Here is a 19,821-nt window from a genome sequence, read left to right on the forward strand (position 1 = left end):
GCCAGCTTCTCTGAGAATATCTTTCAGAGCTTAAATGTTCCTTTGGTATAAATATTTTGGGAGAAAATAAAAGAATTACATCATTTGTTAGATTAAATTAGAAATAAAAAAAACAACACCAAAACCAAAGCAACAGATTAATGTCAAAGCAAAACAGTAGTGAAGGTCTTGAGTTTAGTTTCTGAACAACCACATTATATAATCACTAAAGTTGGTGTTGAAGGAATTAGGTCTTAACTGAAAATGGTTTTAAATCCAGAGGAAATACCCTTTGTAGCACATGTAAGAACATAAAGTTTATCATGGCAAGAAGCCCTGCCAAAAGCTTACAGGAAAATACTTCTGTGCTACCAGACAACCACAAGAGACAATTTTTAAATTGCAGGAATCAGATGTTTCCCAGAGCTTTATGCAGTTATTAGAATTCCTATCCTAACGTTTGGGGGGGGGGGGGTGGGGGGGGGTGGGGGGAGAGAGAGAGATTTTAAAGCCTTCAAGTTTTGTGCTTTTCTAATTTAATCTAGAATAATAAAATTTTGTCTCCTGGTCACAAGAACTTTATCATTCAAGAAGGGGAAAATGGAAGACCCGGGGAATTACAGACCAGTCAGTCTCACCTCTGTGCCTGGTGAAATCTTGGAGCACATTCTCCTGGAAGGCATGCTAAGGCACATGAAAAACAACAAGGTGCTTGGTGACAGCCAGCATGGCTTCACTAAGGGGAAATCCTGCCTGACCAATTTGGTGGCCTTCTATGATTGGGCTACAGAACTGATGGATAAGGGTAAAGCAGTTGATGTCATCTACCTGGACTTGTGCAAAGCGTTTGACACTGTCCCGCATGACATCCTTCTCTCTAAATTGGAGAGACATCAATTTGATGGATGGAACACTCGGTGGATAAAGAACTGGCCGGATGGCCGCACACAAAGAGTTGTGGTCAATGGCCCAATGTCCGGCTGGAGACCGGTAACGAGTGGTGCCCCTCAGGGATCGGTGTTGGGACCGGTCTTGTTTAACATCTTCATCGCTGACATGGACAGTGGGATTGAGTGCACCCTCAGCAAGTTTGCTGATGACACCAAGCTGTGTGGTCCGGTTGATACGCTGGAGGGAAGGGATGCCATCCAGAGGGACCTTGACACACTTGTGAGGTTGGCTGATGTCAACCTGATGAAGTTCAACCATGCCAAGTGCAAGGTCCTACACCTGGGCCGGAGCAATCCCAGGCACAGATACAGGCTGGGCAAAGAAGAGATTCAGAGCGGCCCTGCAGAGAAGGACTTGGGGGTGCTGGTCAATGAGAAAATGAACATGAGCTGGCTTCAGTGTGCGCTCGCAGCCCAGAAAGCCAACCGTATCCTGGGCTGCATCAAAAGGTGCGTGACCAGCAGGTCGAAGGAGGTGATCCTGCCCCTCTAGTCTGCTCTTGTGAGACCTCACCTGGAGTATTGTGTGCAGTTCTGGTGTCCTCAACATAAAAAGGACATGGAACTGCTGGAACAAGTCCAGAGGAGGGCCACAAGGATGATCAGGGGACTGGAGCACCTCCCGCATGAAGACAGGCTGAGGAAGTTGGGGCTGTTCAGCCTGGAGAAGAGAAGGCTGCGTGGGGACCTCGTAGCAGCCTTCCAGTATCTGAAGGGGGCCTATAGGGATGCTGGGGAGGGACTCTTTGTCAGGGACCGTAGTGACAGGACAAGGGGTAACGGGTTAAAACTTAAACAGGGGAAGTTTAGATTGGATATAAGGAGGAAATTCTTTCCTGTTAGGGTGGTGAGACACTGAAATGGGCTGCCCAGGGAGGTTGTGAGTGCTCCATCCCTGGCAGTGTTCAAGGCCAGGCTGGGTGAAGCCTTGTGTGGGATGGTTTAGTGTGAGGTGTCCCTGTCCATGGCAGGGGGGTTGGAGCTAGATTATCTTGAGGTCCTTTCTAACCCTAACTATTCTATGATTCTATGATTCTATCATTGGTGTTAACATGATTAATTCCTGTTTGCTGCTTTCTCTTAGATAGATGTTACAGGGATGCAAGTTGCTAAAATTGTGCCAGATTTTTTACTTAGGAGACCTGGCTACTTGTCTGTGTACATGGCTGAGATGCTTTCCAGCCCTTTCCACTTCTCTCCAGCATTTCAACCCTTGAAAATAGATGCAAAGCACTTTGGTAGAGAGGGAAACCTGTAACCCCAAATGATGGCTTTGTAATAGTGCCACTGGTGGTATGAGTCTTGAGAAGAATTCTAAACAATAATTTAACTTTTACATCAGCTAACTACACTAACACTAATGCTTCATACCATATGCCTTCTATAGAAGCTGTCCATGCCAAATAAGGCCAGCATGCAACAGTGTCTCTTCCATTGGTTTAGGACTGTGTCATCATTGTCACTTGGAGGGGCTTGCCAGGATTACGAGACTGTCGTCTCTAGGTCAAAGCAGGTATTGTTGGTGGGGCAGGTAATGGAGCAGACATTCCCAGGAACCAGCCAAGAGCAGAGGCAGTGCAGAAGAATGTGACACAGTTTACCAGTGACAGCAGATATTGCCGTGTCACAGCCTCCACACAGCTCCAGAGCAGGGCCATGTAGGGGGTACCCCAGTAGCTTATGACACCAACCAAACTCCTCTCCCAGCTTTGCTACTATGGCAAAACCTAACTAGTAATGACATTCCGTGGGTGTCTGGTTTATGGACTCACTGCTGAGTATTAAGGCAGGACATCTGTAGTCCTGGCAGTCCTCTTAGCAGCAAACCTGAGCTCTGCCTGGTGAATAAGAGAGATGTAGCAGCACTCAGCTGCCCACAAGTCCCTCTGAATGTCCCTGTGAAAGCAAATCAAAACACATTAAAAAAACTGAATGTGTGGTTTATTATATTTAAGATGCTATTTGTCTATAGGGTTTAAATATGTCTGTCATATAGTTAACAGTAAATGAATGTAATTTTACATGTTCAGTATTTTGATACACAGTACAGGACTACAAGTGTGGTAAAGGAACATGGGAAATTAATATTTCCATGATGCATGTATCAAACCCTGCAGCACCACTTAAAAGCTTGGAGTAGGGCCTCAAGCTGCAGTATTACAAGCGCTACTAAATAAACCAAGAGACATACCTATATTAAACATTAGAGAAACAAACAAATGACACAAGGGTTTAATATTTAAGATTTGATACAGGATTAAAATACTAATATTTTTAATGTCCTGGTTTCAAATTAATAAATATAAAAACAATATAAAAATATACACCAGTTGATAAAAGGATGCACTGAGTAAGGTTAGAAAGCTAAATTTCACTTTCAAATGTATGCAGGTATGTCTTTAGGGAGAGGATTTCTGTGTAGCTGCGACTGGTCTTTCGGAAGAAGTCCAAGCTTGTGAGCTGTTCGATGTCACGCACTCGTGCAGTGTGCATCTTAAGGAGCTCTTCAACCCACTTCGATTCATCCTCCAAGCTCTGAAAAGTACAATAAAGTTTTATCACATGCCATGTCAAAAATCAGCTCTGAAAGCAAATGAAACTTCTCTAAACATTGGGTCCATCTGAAGAATCTCTCGCCCTGTTCAAGAATGACTGAGATAAACAAGTTCCAAGAAAACAGATTTGAAACATGCAAGATGATTCCTATTTTATTTTGGGACCCATTTTATGATGGGATGGAGACAACGACCATAGTCATCTAGGAAAAGCTGGACTGATGCTGCAGGCATTGCAGAAGAACAGCCATATGCTTTTAGAATATCTATTCGTCCGTATGTCTTTTTTTCTCCCACAGAAGAGCTCCATATTCATCAATTGTGTATTACTAAAGCCCAAACACCAGGCTGTTTAGCTTTGAACCCTGCCTGTACGCATTATTCTTATCTGACCAGCACCTCTAGCACAATATTCTTTTAAACTTTCGACTTTAACGTTAGGGTTATGATTCATTAAACAGTTGGAACTATGGTTTCTGTTGTACCTGTAAAATCCTGTTATTGGAACATACGTATTATACACTGATAGAAAAGAAGACTTTCACTAAGCATTTCCCAATATGAAAAGGAAGGTGATGCTGCCAGAGTGTGTGATTTGGGTAGGGTTGTGTGGGTGTAATCTTTCTTAGGAGACTGCTCCTGCTGCATACCTTGTGCCAGCTCCAGCACATGTTGGAGCCATCCACCAACTTAATGTAACTCATACATCAGAAAACCAGCCCTGCAATACGCTGCAGTTCCTGGCTCTTTTGAGTGCGTTAACAAGCCCAGTGAAAAGTCCCATGAGCACTGCAGTCAGCCCTGCACAGCAGGGAGCAGACGTGGGAAAAGGACAGAGCAAACAGGACTTTTCCCCCTTTGGCCTCTCTGGCTGGTACATCGACACCACTGCTGGGGAAGCAAGTTAGGAATGGAGGGTTGTGCCTCTGGCCATTTGGACTCCATGTGTGGTTTGGAAATCTTGCTGATAAAAATCTATTTCTGGGCTGACTCCTGAAAATGAGCCCTTTTCTGCCTGTCTCCACAAGGTCTCCCTGCAGAGTGGTCCTCTCGCTGATCAAAGCTAAGCTTCTTCAATGCCACAGCCTACCCGAAGCAGTAGATGAGCCACAGACAAGGCAGTGGGTTGCCCTGCAAGGGCCAGGAGGGCGAGCACAATCATTTGCACAGGGAGGACACCAAATACCAGCTAGGTCACTGATGGCTGCTCTAAAGCAAATGGCCATGACCCAGTTAGTGCTTGTCTGGTTTGAAGCTTCTTGGCTCAGAACAGACTTTCTTCTCAACCTGAGGATTAGCAACCTGCAGCTCAAAACCAGGTCTTGGAGCATAAGAAGATGCATGCAGACTAAGAGTGAAGAGAAGGGAGAGTGCCCTGCTCACACCCCGCAGTGCCGTGCTACAGGAATGCCACTGCCTAGCAGGCTTTGGCTGCAAGAAGCCCCCTACTCAGCCATTCTTCTAACAATCAGGTTGCTACTGTACAAATGAGCCTCAATAGCGTTATTACTGCAAATGCAATCACTGTGACTTTTTGTCATCTTCAAGCCTTCCTTCTGAGCAGGAAATCTGCATTTTACAGAGCTCTGAGGGAAGTCCCATTGCTGCAAAGCTCACTTTTTTTGAATATAAAGAGGACTCCTCTGAGTGTTTGTGAAAGGTCTGTAATACGAACATGAATAAATCACAGGACTGTGAGGTTGGTTTAAACCAAGTCCAGCAGGACATCTCCACAAAATCAATCAACTGATCCTGATTGTAGTTTTTCCTCTCCACAACTGGCCCATGAAACCTCAGGTCCAGCAGGAAGAATTTTAAACACAGTGATCAGCTAAATTGGTATTATATTACTGCAAAACAATGAATGAAGTATATATATTTAAAATGATAGTTTTCTCCATCAGTGCCGGATAGTAGCACCTCAATAGTAGAGTCTTAGAAGGAAAAACTAACAATTGAAAACATGGAGGTAAACATAAATAGGCAATCAATTAGGAGGCTAGCCTAAAATTCACTAGAAAAGATACTCCATATTCTGGACAAAAGAGTTTTTCTGGATGTCAGATTATTAGTTGGGAAAATTGAACATGCTCAGAATGTAGATAAGGTGGATGAGAAGCTCGCCTACTAAAAAGAGAAATTTGAAAGGGAAAATCATGGCCTGGAGGAAGTTTCTAGTAGGGTTCCTTCAGCTTTGATATTGGAAAGGGGTTTGTGTAATGTTTTCATACATGCTTTTTGTGCCAAGGTCATTGGCGTGCTAGTAAAAACAAACCGAAAAACAACAACTGGGAGCTCCTGTCAATGCAATGGAAGACTATAAGGAAGTTGTGAGTGCTCCGTCCCTGGCAGTGTTCAAGGCCAGGTTGGGCAGAGCCTTGGGTGACATGATCCAGTGTGAGGTGTCCCTGCCCATGGCAGGGGGGTTGGAACTGGATGATCTTAAGGTCCTTTCCAACCCTAACTGTTCTATGATTCTACAATTCTAACATTGTACTGGAGGATGCAACCCAGTCTGAAACACTATTGCTTAATGAATGAGCACTGCAGGAAGATACCCTTCTGTAATAACCATGTAATAACCATGTAATAACATGCTGGCTGAGAAGTGGCATCAATGAACCCAGACTTCTGATAGAAATTAAGATTAATTTAAGATTTAAATTTAAGATTGCTATAGGACAAGAGGAAATGGCCTTCTCAAGGTGCACCAGGGGAGGTTTAGATGGAGATGAGGAACAATTCCTTCCTCAAAGGGTGCTCAGGCACTGGAACAGGCTCTCCAGGGCAGTGCTGGAGTCACTGTCCCTGCAAGTGTTCACACACCGTGTAGATGAGGCCTTCAGTGTCATGGGTTACTGGTGGTCTTGGCAGTGCTGGGATAAAAGTTGGAGTTCATGATCTTAAAGGTCTTTTCCAGCCTGGTTGTTTCTATGATTCTATGCAGATGCGGTACAGAATGAAACTGGCTTATCCACAATGACAGCAAAAATTTCTGCTAAGCTGGGATTTTCTCACGTGAAAAGGCAGGCAGAAGGGAAGGACCTGGATGTATTGGTTGTGTGTGACTCTGAGCCACCATTATAAACACAGCTATGGAAAAAGCAAATCCTAGATACTATCAAAGGAGCTGTGTTCAGTGGAAAGAAAACCACTTTCATTTTGAGATCTCAGCTGCAGTGCTTATCTCCTTCATGTTCCGGGGGGGCGGGGGGGGGGGGCAGGGGGAAGAATTAAAAAACCAGCCTGGAACAGATGCGTAGGAAGGCTACTAAAATGCTCATCCTTTCTTACAAACAGGGCAAAAAAGATCCTGGGTCTCCCATGAACAGAGAGAAGTATATGCCTTGAGAATCATCATAAATCATCACTAGAGTAAATCCCAAAGAAGCCCGGTGAAGGGCTATTTAAGCCATAGAAAAATGTTGACACAAGAATAAATGGGTATAAGCTCACCATGAATAAACACAGCTTGGAAATGGAACAAATTCAAATAAGAAGAGTAGCGGTGTTCTCCAACAGCCATGTAAAAAGAGAGAAAGTGTGTGCAACAAGGGCAGAGTGGGGGGAAAGCTAATATTTCTTCAGATCTTATAAGAAGCCTGTGGAGAGGTTAAGGAAAAATTCTTATATTACCCCATGCATTTCACCCATTAACTATGTGAGGTTTTACAAAATCACTTCTTTGAACAAATAAAATGGAACACCATGGGCAGAAGTAAGACTGATGTCGTATTTGAAAGGCAAAATTTTGCCTGACCATATTTTCATTCGAGAGCTACATTTAAACAGTTTTGGAGTGTTTCTTTGCTATGTAAAGAGCATAGACCAGTATCTGCTAATAACCTTGTAGTAGCACTGAAGTTCCTCCCAGAACTGTAAATACCGTAAGTAGTATGACCTATAGGAAAAAGAAGCCTGGGTTGGAATACAAGAAACCAAAAACTAAAAGAGGCCATTACTCTAAACAGCTCATAAAAAAGATTCCAGCATTTTAAGAGGACTGTGTCACGCAATATAGGAGAAAGGAATAATTGACTGTCATAAAATTACACATGGGCAGAGATACAAGAACAGAGGCACAAATAACGGCCAGATTAGTAACTTCAGGATCACCAATCTTGATTCAGAAGAGGAGTCCAGAGAATAACCACAATCAAATATATGTAGGACTTTCTGAGACTTCTGGTGGAAGACATCTCCGCCCAAAGCAGTTAAGAGTCTAAACAAGAGGAAGCCAGATCTGCCCGAGAGAGAGGGATACTGCTCCAAAAGCATGGTTTTAAAAAGAGGGACCTGAAAGCAGGCGATGTTTGATGAATGAGAAAGAGACAGTGTTCCAGGTGAATTGTGTACAGAGTTGGAATGACTATTTCTGCCTGTAGCTGGAATAGGAGTCTTCACTTTTTTGTGCCAATACAAAATTCATAACATTAATGTGTTCATTCAGGAAACGGCCTCCTGGCAGCCTATAGTGAAGTGTCTGTGTGCAGGAATCCGCACAGCCGTGTAATGGGAGAACAAGTTCAGGCGGAAGGACAAGTCTAAATACAGCTGCCTGGGAGAACTGATGTCCTTGCAGAGCATCAGAGCTCATGGGGACCCGACTGCTCTCCTGCTGCATGGTCAGCTGCTGAGTGCATGTTACTTTCTGTAGTGCTGACCAGACCAAAGCCTTTGTATTTCACAAAGATTCTTACACTATAGGATCTTGCAACCTAAAGGAAGATAGGAAGGGAACCTGGAGGGTGTCTGCTCATCTCTGTTGGTAAGAAACACAAATTTTCCCTTGAATCAAGACATGTTCTGGAAACAGCAAGAATTGACACTCTACCCTTGTCAGGTTTTAACATACAGTTTTAAGACTGTGTGGGTTGAATGTAATTATGCTGTCTGATGCACCCAGACTGCCATAGCAGAGAGACTATATTGAACCTACACATGGAAACAGACCTCAGTAAAAACATCAGGCCGCTGCCAGCACAATACGCCTACACACACAACCTCCCCCCTAGTCTGCTCTGAAGTTACAATGACAGTCTCTGCCATAATGTAGAAGCCTACAGGTTGCTTACTGCCAACCTGCTGTATGTCAGTTGTTCCAGACAATTTTAGGTGAAGTAACAGTTCAAGATATTAGTGAGCACTAGCATCTAATAGTAATGGGCTTTCACATGTCCTAGGATTGTATTACTACAGGGCTACAGCAGAACTTACATTGCAGCTCTCATCGTTGTCAGGCCGGTGGGGAAGGATGTATGAGAGAACGGAGAGCGGTCCATCACACTTGTCGGCTGGCTGAGTGAAATCCAAGCAGCTGGTTATGATGGCATAGTAATGAGTAGGAATGGGGATGGCGCTGCCTTCCACAAACCTGAGGAAATAAAGCAAACATTTATCCACAAAACACAGACTTGTTCGGAAGAAGGTTACACAAACGATATGGTCTTTTCTCCCCTACATGAGAGGACACATGTACACTGTTGAGATGTGTTTGATTCCTAAACACTATCTGAAAATGAGTATTCAGTTAGCTCATGTTTTGAAACTGTGCTATAGAAATACTACACACCAGTGCTGATAGGTTTCTTCAGTTCAGGGACAGAGAGAAAAAGCATTACTGAATTAAGGAAAGACTTGAGTATCTAACTCAATAGCACTGCTATGGTTTGCTGCTATGGCTTTCTCTGGTATCCAGTCGTTAGCTCTTAAATTCTGACTGATTTTATGGAAAGATTATTTGGAACATATTTCAGCTTCATCTCAAGGATGAATGAACACTTAATTTCAAAGTCAAAGTGAACAGTTACCTACAGAACTGTCAAACACTTATTTTAACCACTGTCCTACCTACAGGGGCATTCAGTCTTGATGGACAATAATTTTAGAAAGAGCTAAAAAATTACATCTCCTCCCAAAAATCTAATAATGTACAGCTAATGAATTGTTTAAGACAAAGCCATCATTTAGACAAGCAACAGGAAACCATTTTAAAGACAAACTCTTACTGTTTTATTTTGTCAGGAGTGTCATGTAAACCATCGTAGTCATAATCAAAGATTGGTCCACTTATAACATTGACTCCATTTCGTTCAGTGGCATATCTCTTCACCAAAACCCTTTGGAAATAGTTCCATACCTCTGTAAGAAAAATAAACCAAAACCAAACAAAAAACAACAAACAACTGAAAATAAAATCCACCACAATTTTTAGATGTCAAAACAAGTCAAGATTTTAAACAATTCTTCTTTTCTCCTGGAAGTAAAAATCCGGTGGACATCATTCACACATTGGTAGGGAAAATCAAAGACTAAGGATTATAGATTTACTGCAGTTTCATTCAGTTAGGTCAATAAAGCCTATTCAGGCTTCTTTGTTCTCTGTTGACTATTTTTCTCCCCAACCAGTGAAAAGGAAATGCATGGTACCACTCCCAGGCTGGCATTACCATAGTCATTGCACAGAGAGCCTGCTGTTCCTTCACCAAACAGCAGAAACAGCTATTCACATGCTTTTGATGTCCCTGCAAACACTTCTTTTCTCTTTTTTATCTAGTTATAGGGAACGGTGCTGTGGCTTTTTTTGTTTGTTTGTTTAATTCTAGAAAGGAAACAGCACCATGATTAAAAGTAAAAACCAAATATTTTAAAGGAACGGGAAATACAAAGGTATTTACAAAGGAGTTAAACTCTCCTTGGATACAAAATGACTAATTTTTAAACGAGGTGCCGTCAAGGATGACCAAATTATGGCATGGCATCTCATTACAGCAGCTTTTGGGAAGAGCATGACACTTTATCCTACCACACCCCCATCAACTTTACAAGTTATCATGCTTGCAGAAACACACTGGAGTCTCCCGTTACATCATTCTTTTCCATCTTTTTTCCAACACTAATAGAAGTGTGTGTAAACAAAACATCTCAGACTTGCAAAAGTTTAACTTTTGTCTTGCCAGCACAGTCCATTAAGTCCATGATTCCCTGGTAGTGATGGCAATGCCAGCAAGTTCCCCAGTACGCCTTGTCCTGAGAGTGCTCAGAGCCACATAACTCCCTGCTGGAGCTGACGCAGAGGGCCCCACAAGCAATAGTCTAACAAGAACCTCAGCTGCGGTAAGCACTTGGCAGTACCCCTCCTCCAGCTGCTTGCTCCTCCAATGCATCAGCCTTAAGAACAAAAATAGCCCAAAAGGAAAGCTTTCCCTCCTCAGTTTTCCAGCTGAATCAGTGCCCAACATAGGTATCTACTGCAGCCGCATAGACAGCAATGCCAGTGCAACAGGGGGCCAGCCCAAGGGCATCATCTTGGAGCTCCTGGAGCACAGCAGGAGGTGCTTAAGGCATACTCACTACAGAAAACATGGACACAGAATTATTGCCTGGGAGGGATGTGATGGGACAGTGAATTAAAAAACCCAAAGAAGAGTAGTGGGCCTCTGCAGCCAGTACTGCCACCAAAGCCAGCATAGCATAAAACTGCCACCTTCTATTTTCCCTGGTGTGGAAAAAGCTCCATAATATAATATTATAATAAGCTTATAATCAGCTCTCAGCATTGCAACCTGCACACGTGCAATGGTTCATAACAGAACAGTATTAGTTCCAGCATTTTTTCTTAGGGAGTCCTTCACCCACTTGTGATAAAAAGGAAGGCCACTAGACAAAATGAGCTGCTAGTGGTAAGTTGTTCTCCTGTGATTAGAATCATGGCTAATTTAGACTAACATTAGCATAAACAGCATTTTTATGAAGTGATTTGAGTGGGAAATCCCCAATAATTTTGCACTCTGTAATCAGTTAAGTGCCTTTGCTTAGATTTCCAGCAAACATCACCACTTGTTCCTACTCAGAGGTTTTTCAGTTAAAACACTCTTTTCTGGTTAAAAAGAAAAAGCTTCCCATAGGCTTTGATGTTTAGCCAAACCTCTCTGGCCTAAAATCTGAATTGGAAATCTCACAAGAACAGGCTTTTGAGATTCTTCCAAGACTTCCCAATTCCTGCCAAGCCAAAAATGCCACCAGAATAGTCTGATGGTTTTCCTACCTCTTGGCAAAACTAGAGAGAAAAAGGATGTGCAGACAAAAGAAATGTTAATAAGATACCCCTACAGTGCTGAAAATTGCAGCCAGGTTAAAGTCATTCCTCATTTATTTTCCTTTTGCCTTTTCTTCATAGGTAATAAATATGTTAGGTCTCCCTCTAAGGGCATGGAAAGAAGGAATCAAAAGTAGCCACACGTCCCTGAACTACATCAACATGCTAAGTGCACATTTCCAGGCTTGAGAAGTAAAAGCATGTTGCTGGAGTATGTTCTGCACTACCTTGGGCTACAGATAAGAAAGTGTGAATTGTCTTGCACAAATTGAATTATTGTGTCATGAAGTTGCTGAACTACATCACGTCTGTGCTCTTCTCTTAGCCCAGCTCCAAGGAAAATAAACCTTACTTACAATTTAAGTCTTTCTTGTGGTATTGTGCCTACCCATACCTAGAACTATACAGGTGCCCACATGCTTTATCTCCTGGCTACAGGGAACTTTGTGTTCTAAACTTGTCCCATCAATTTATTCCATAGTCCAACACACATATTAGGCAATAAATAAGTTGGGAAAGAGAAATACAGCCATGAAAAGGGTACTTACTTTTGAAGGCAGGATACATTGGAATGATATTTGTTATTAGAAAAGCATCATATTTGGCTTCTGCAGAGGAACTTAATTCTGAAAATAATAAAACAGAAAATAGTAACAAGATGAAATGTCAGAAATTCAAAGAATATAAAAATGTTTTTAGGAATGGCTTTGGAGACTAACCAAAGGAAATACTGTCATCTAAACAGCAATCTGGATGCTATATTCAGAAGTGTGCATTATATGCATACAATTTGTCTTCAGTGTGACAACTGGACATGGAAAGTGAGGATTTTATCTTTGCTTCAACCGTCAACAAGTTCAAATATTTTTATAGCTCATCTATTTTTGCAGTTTTCAAAAGCAGGGAGCTGCGCTGCAGGATTTTACAAAAGAGGCGGTTTTCAAGGAGAGGAGTGCAGGATTATCTTCTAATTCTAAGCAAGCCTTTGCACCAGTAATTCCATATCAGAAACCCACCATAAAATATTTCAGCCACTGAGTGAGGAAGCAGAGCAATGAAGTTCACAGCTGTGAGACAGTTGTGTGCCTTGAACATTAACTAGTTCCGGAAGATTGTTGCTCCAAGACTGAACCAGTGTGACTGCACCAGGAGAATCCAGGACACTCATTTACACAGGTGTTCTACCAGCATTATCCCTGTGGCATGGTCAAAATTTTTACAGTATGGAACAACCTACTTTGGATTTATAAATTAAATATACATTTATCTTATTGCTGTTTGAACCAAAAATTAAAAACTCTGACTAGATTCCTAGTTCATATAAGCTGGTTTCTACCCACTGACTTTAAAGGGTCAGCTTTTGCAGACTATCTTCTAACTTGTACTCCTACTCCATGCACTTCTTTGTTCACCTTTATTTTTATTAACGAAACTGGGACACTACACTCTTTATGAAGCTGGGCATCAGTCTGGAGCATCTCTCATGGAGATGAGGGACCGCAGCCGTGATGGCAAATGTGGTATTGTGTCCTTGGTCTTCTGCAAGTGCAGCAAGAACAATGTATCCATTCCACTGGGGCCCATACTTGATGCAGGTGAAGGAGCAGCAACTCTTGAGGTGGAGACATCACAGAGGAAGGAATCACCCTGGAGCAGGGGGGAATTAAACCGTTCCTACCTCTTCTTTCCCAACAATCTCAAATACTCCTTAGTCTGATTATATCTGGAGGAAGCTGTGTCATACCTAAAGTTTTCTTAACAAAAAAGACCATTACAAAACCTCTAGGTATTAAAAATCTCTCTGAACTTACGAGGAGGGAAGAGGAAGCCATAGGAGAGCTGTTTGTCTCCTCTGTAGGCTGCACAGCTCTGGCTGTTCCCCGGAGAAATGCGGAGGTCGGGCCTCACACAGCTGGCCAAGTGCTCCGGGACACCAGATACCTCTGCCTGCATTGAGGAATATAGACAGAAATGACAAAGAAAGCAATTCCAGCGTTTATAGATAAAGTAAAACTATTTCATATAGTCAACATCACATGGAAGACCTTGTGTGGAGTAAACCACTTAGCTGTGCGACCAAATCGTGCTCCTGTATCTGCTGCAGAGCCCTTCTTTCAGGTATTAAGTCACCATAGGAAATAATCCAAATGAAATTGCTGATTATTCCATCACAGTAAAACAAACCCACATCAAGCAAAACTTAGAAAGAAAATGAAACAGGAAAGAAATATACAGCCCTTCTGCCTTAAAACTCCTTTCTCCTGAAGGAAAAGAAGGATTTTGGCACTGTTTACAACTGTGTTTCTGAAATTTACAACAGAATTTCTGCTGGTAAAAATCTACCCAGGGAAGGGATATTTTAGGTCTTCAAGAAAACAGGTACTGAGCAGATTTCCCCAGGAGTTTTTAAGGACTTTTCAAGACCAAAGACAGAACTAACCTGTTTAGATACAGTGTAGGATGTCCAGAGAGGCATCAGGAATGTTTCACTGTAGCCACTTTCAAAGTCATGGTGATGCAAGATGTTGTATTTTGTGCGGTACAGTACTGCAGGGCGCCCATAGAGAAGATGCTTCTCTACAAATCGGAAGAAATTACATTTACATTTACTACTGAAAACTTTAAATGTCAAAAGGAAAAAAGGGGTTTCTTTCCAACTCATGCTGAATTTACAGTGATCCTTAATCGGACACTGTTGCTGAATAACAGTTAAGGAAACAGAGAGAGCAGCAATTCATCAATAGTTTTGGTTGGGATCCCCATTCCAGGATCACAACCCACTTTGAGGTTAAAAATCCATGTTGCACTTCAAAGTTTGTTGTGGTCATAGCATGGAAAAAGGGTATTTCTCCAAACACAGGAGACTCCACAAGGATCTTCATGTCCACATTTCAGTCACTCATGAGGTGCTAAGGACTTTTTTTGTACCTTTAAGTCAACCCCTGTCCTGTCACTCCTGCCACTATTCTCCGGACTTTCCTTCCTATGTTTATTCTAAAGTCTCTCTCAAAGTGGAAGCAAAAGTGGTCACTCAGTAGAAGGGTATTTTTATCACTTACCTTCTGTTCCCTTAACATGAAAGCGCTTGTTGAGTTCATCCAACTTGTTCTTCTCAAGCATAAAAAAAAAAGGAACAAGATAAGGATCCCTGGAGCACTCTGACTTCTAGTATTATTAGACAGCTAAGCAAAACATCTAAGCAAAACAGAACTAGTGATATAAAACACTGATAATTTCTTTTGTTTCCTGTTTTACAAAAAGCCAGAATTGTTCCAAAAGGGCACAAACACTTCACAGGAAGGATCTGGGGAATTCTTACAGATCACATCCTCACAAAAGAGGTAAAATGGCCTCAACTTTACTAGGCAACTGTTGCAAATAGTGGAAACTTCAGCAGATCCTAAACACCTACCTTATCATCACATGTACATCCTATATCAAAATCTGATGCAGAAGGTAGAGCAACAGGGTAGAGTGGTTTAGCAACTTCATCTGGCACAGTTGGTTTATAAACATTGGCTCTCAGCAGGTGATTTAAACTTCCATGGGTGCCATTATTGGGAGCAGGCTTTAATCCGAGCAGATCTATGAAACCACCAAACATAAATGAGTGATGGTTAGGTTGTAAATATGTATTCGGCAGCATCTCCACATATAAGCATTTATTTGCAATACTGTTTACACCCAAAACAAGTAAATGAATGCTTTTAATGCAAAAAAAAAAAAAAAAAAACTAACATTTTGTCCACATCATAAAATTGCAGATGCTAGCTGAATAGTATGGTAGCCTTTTTGACAGTTTGTTCACATCAAGACTGGAAAACAATTTATTTTAACTACTCCTGCAGCTTCCAGTGTAAACCTACGGTCAATGTAGGTTACATTACACCAGCCATCTGGAACACAACGTTATTAGTCACTTGCTTTATAGAGAAGGGCTAATTATCTTCTTAGTATTCCATATTTGAAACAAAAAGTTTAAATAAGTGACATACGTGCACCTTTGGCTTGGAACTTTTATTTCACTGGAAAATCAGTATTAAAGTTCTTAATGAAAATACATCATTGGATTCTTCTTCGTTGTTATAATATGAGTTCAGGGAACACAATCATACCAGGAGATGACATAGAAAGCTAAGTGATGTTCCTTAGCTGCTCCATGAGAACTGCAGGTTCTTCTTGCTAGACTGCTGAGGTGTGGACACCACGCACTGTAGTGGTGTGTATTTGATCTTTGCCAAGCTGCATGCAGCAAAATTATGGTACCTCCCCCTTTACTGGCCAGCTGCTAGAGTAGAGCAGACTGAGGTCCCTGAGAAGAACCTTCAACCCTCCTTGCCAAAAGCCAAGTGTTTGGGACTGGGGAAGGGACACCGAGAGGAAGTCAGGGCATGCGCTCATAGGTGGCTAAATGAAGCCCTGTTAGTTAAGTTAGTTAGTTAGCATGTTTCTCAAGTAGGTAGCTTACCACACATGACGTTGTAAAGTTCAATATTTTCAAAAGGAGGTACTTTGGTCTTATATTTGAACGTAGGGCCATAACCTATAAAGACAGTCTTAGGAAAAAAAAAAAAAAAGTCATTAAAAGGTAGGGTTTTTCAATGAATATTTATGTTTTAGAGACCTCCGACTTCTTCTGCCTTTAATGACCTTCCCACAAAGGTTACTGTATTACTCATACCTGCATGCTATTTATCTTGTTGTCGTAGCCATGGTCTCCATGGAAGAAACATTTTCCTGTTGGTTTCTTGTAAACATCCACAGCTTTCCTAAATTGAAAAAAGTATTAGAAAATTTCCTCAAAGGTGCAGGTGGTTGACCTGACAATGTACAACAGAGCTAGGAGGGATAAGGTTATAAGGCAGGTCATTGCTTATCTTCCTTGAATAGCAGTAGTGAGGACCGCAGGCTCATCCAACAACCCCAGGGTTTCCCCCTCTGCTCCCACTATAAAAGGGTGCAAACCTAACTCAACTCTTACTCATTGACAGCAACGATAGCATCTGTTTACTTATCTTCTCAGTTTCTCTTATCACATCATTTCCTACAGACTGGAGGTATTTTGGACCATACTCTTCCAATCCTCAAAAGACCAACAGAGGCTTCTAAAAAAGCACTTTTGTGATGTTATAATGCTGTAAAGTGCTTTTACCTGTTTGCCTTGCATCCAATAGACTAAGAATGGGGAGCAGAAACAAAGCTGGAAGGAAAACAGAAAGACTCTAACGAATAGTTCAGGAAGTAAGTGCTGTATCGTAGGAATATTAATCACCAGCTTGTTACTGGTTGTTTTCGTTTTTCTTTTTTAATATGTGGAAAAATAAGCATTGTGTCATAGGAATTGTAAGCACAAGCTTGTCTGGAGTACTTTTTTTTTTACTCTTTTATGAGCGCCACGTGCAGGCAGTGGACCACATTATCTTACAAGTTAATTTCTTCATCTGCAATAAAATGATGCTCATTTTGGCCTGGTAAATTACTAGAGTTACAGCAATCAGTTCTGTAATTGCCATTTTCGTGGCTGTGAATATACAACAAACTGCAGTTACATTAACAAATGAATTACCAGTGAATGTAATTTCAGAAGAACTAATGTATAAGGCAAAGAAAGCCTGATGTAATTAATAAGAAATCACTAAATGTGAATCAACTTTGGCTGTCCCATCAGTTCCAGTAAAATCTGTAAAACTAAAACTTTTATAGACCTAAGTATGATTCTTTGAAATATACATGAACCCTAGCCACAGAAACTGCACAGGGCAGCTGGCCAGCCAGCTAGTAAAGTTATGCAAGAAAACAATTGGGGTTTCTCATTCACTGCTTCAGCAGAGTGATCTTTGCATAATTCATGGAAAGATAAGTACAGATGTCAAAAGACACTTGCAACACATCGTGTGTTTGCCTGGCAGCTATATGGGCAAAAAACCCTACTATAATTTAAAGCGCATAACAGTCTACCATCAGCCAAAAGCTGTGTCATCTTCCAAGAACCACTGAGTCAATTTTATGCATAAAAGCCCAGCCATTCTTACACTGTAATACACAACATGTGTCAAAAGTTTTAAGTGAGAAACAGAATATATACTAAACCTGAAAGGGGTGCACAGTTCATAAAGAAAGGTTACTCCTCTCCTGTTCCCCCTATACATACAAGCGCCAACTTATTTTTCCTTACTCGATTTTTAGCCGAGTGGGAATATTTAAATTTGCCCATATTTTATAATTGAAAATCTTGAGGCGTATGGAGAAGAACAACCCAAAACAGGGCTTTTGTTGAGATAAAGCATCTTGGGTTTCTATGAATTTGTTTTGCAACTCAGTGCCCTGCTGGCACTTTGATGGCCATGCTGTCATATCCTTCCACATGTTCTCAGGCATTTACCCACTCTGCCAATATCTCTGTTTCCTTTCCATTCGCCTATTGCATCCACTCAGCCTCTTGTCCCCTAACATCCCTGGTCAGTCATATATAGCTTCCCCTTCCTTCCATATTCCCTGCTTTCCAGTTTGAATAAGCTTGCATTAAAAAAGCTTATCAGCTTCTATATTTGAGCTAATCAGTCAAAAAACACACAGCTGCTTGAGGAAACAAATCCAGGTTTCTGCCCTCTGTCCAGCTACTGATTTTCCCAAACCTTAAACCGCTTTTGTGTCCTCAGACACATAGGCTGCGCCAAACATCATTGAACCTTACCATGAGTTCAAAACTCAAGACAGGGCAATCCCAGTTGTTTCACTCCTTAGAGAAAAAGGCTGAAAATGAGGACGGAAGCAAAAGCAAGAATTTACCTTGCCACATGCCATTTGCGATCTACCAATAAATGGACATCCTCAATTCTTCTGTTGTAAGCATAGTGCAAGCGCTTAGGCAGGTGCTGTTTCAGGTAAGGCTTGAAATGCTGGTCTGGCTTTCTACACTAAAAAATTAACAGTTACAAATCACACTGCTGACAGTTAGCTTAGACGCACATAAAGCCTTGAACTACAGAAATCAAGCTGTTTAGGTCATTATTGATGTGTTGAAAACAAAGTGTACATCTAAAGTATGTGGTCCACCCCTTCTGTGCAGTATTTACGTAAGATCAGGGCCCAGGGAGTCATTCAAAGATCTATTTGGAAAGCTCCATTCTCATGACAGACTTTTTGAAATCATCATGCAAAACATCACACTTATTTAGCTCAGGGATGAAGAATTTTATTCTAACTGGACCAAAACTTCGGTTTCCGAGGAAAGCTGAATGCTCAAAATATCTCTCATCTGCAGATACATTTAAAGCCATCTGGTTACAAAATCAGATTTATTTTTTTTAATGATCTTTTAGTTTAACACTTTTTTCCCCATTAAGAGCAAGGTTATAGTTGGAGGCTATCAAATGAACTTTTTTAACATCTTCAAAGTACTAGTAAAATATTTACCCTAAAATATTAGTTTCCATTTCTGAAGGAATGAATAAATAGACTCAGTTCAGGGAGTCAAGGTGGTCAGAGAGATTCTGGCTCTGCACTACCCAAAAAGGTTATAAAAGCTCCTACAGCAGCAAACAGTGGAATTTATGACAAACATTAATCTGTACTCTTGAAGGGCACCATTTAACACTCCTTATTCATGTTTGGTTTTCCTGCCTAAAGAGTGAGGAGAGAATCCTGAATAATGCCCCAAATTAATATGTGACGTGACCAGTGCAGTGTAGACAGAGATACCTCCCAGTCCTAAATACTTACTGTAAGGTTGGCAACAATCACTTTAGGGTCATCTGTTTAAGCAAAGAAAAAAGAGAAAAAAAAAAAGAAAGACAAAAATACAAAAGATGAACAATTTGCAGAATAAAACACAGGGTAAAAATACAGTTTTACAGAAGAATCATTCCTAAAAGTTGGCTAATTTTAGTACAAGTACAATGGATATATCATGCAAAAAGCCACAATAAAACATTCTGGATATGTCTTTGGACTATTAAAGGGACACGCAAGATGCAGAAGGTCTAAAACCAGCAACAGTCCACACTGACTCTGTTTTCTTCTAGGGTGAAGGGGTGTGTGAAAAGGTTGGGGTGGCATTTATCAGACCTGAGAGAAAAAAATAGGTTAAGAGAAGATCTTAGGAAATTAAAATCTCTTGCTTAATTATTACTGCTTTGGTTGCTTAAGTCATTATCTTGCTGAGCTTGAAATGATCTCTACTGAATCTCAAAACATGAGCTACACGCTTATTCATTGCAAAGGTGTGTCTGAAGTACTG

The 19,821-nt window shown here is 41.3% G+C and overlaps 1 protein-coding gene across 4 annotated transcripts in view; it reads right to left on the reverse strand.

Annotated features, from left to right (window-relative positions):
- Positions 1-2,853: 2,853 nt before the first annotated feature.
- ENPP2 (ectonucleotide pyrophosphatase/phosphodiesterase 2) overlaps positions 2,854-19,821 on the reverse strand; it is a 54,673-nt gene continuing 37,705 nt past the window's right edge. For 3 of the 4 annotated variants that reach the window (XM_065668855.1, XM_065668857.1, XM_065668856.1), the window contains 12 exons: positions 19,305-19,336; positions 18,372-18,499; positions 16,264-16,351; positions 16,051-16,138; positions 14,995-15,167; positions 14,642-14,693; positions 14,023-14,159; positions 13,394-13,529; positions 12,131-12,208; positions 9,493-9,625; positions 8,702-8,858; positions 2,854-3,464 (listed from right to left, as the gene is read on the reverse strand). In XM_065668855.1, the coding sequence (XP_065524927.1) occupies positions 3,294-3,464; positions 8,702-8,858; positions 9,493-9,625; positions 12,131-12,208; positions 13,394-13,529; positions 14,023-14,159; positions 14,642-14,693; positions 14,995-15,167; positions 16,051-16,138; positions 16,264-16,351; positions 18,372-18,499; positions 19,305-19,336 (1,373 nt within the window). In that variant the 3' untranslated portion in view covers positions 2,854-3,293. The remainder of the gene's footprint in view (positions 3,465-8,701; positions 8,859-9,492; positions 9,626-12,130; positions 12,209-13,393; positions 13,530-14,022; positions 14,160-14,641; positions 14,694-14,994; positions 15,168-16,050; positions 16,139-16,263; positions 16,352-18,371; positions 18,500-19,304; positions 19,337-19,821) is intronic. The other variant, XM_065668854.1, reaches the window with a different exon arrangement.

The sequence above is a fragment of the Lathamus discolor genome, chromosome 2 (assembly GCF_037157495.1).
Source record: "Lathamus discolor isolate bLatDis1 chromosome 2, bLatDis1.hap1, whole genome shotgun sequence".
Lineage (NCBI taxonomy): Eukaryota > Metazoa > Chordata > Aves > Psittaciformes > Psittacidae > Lathamus > Lathamus discolor.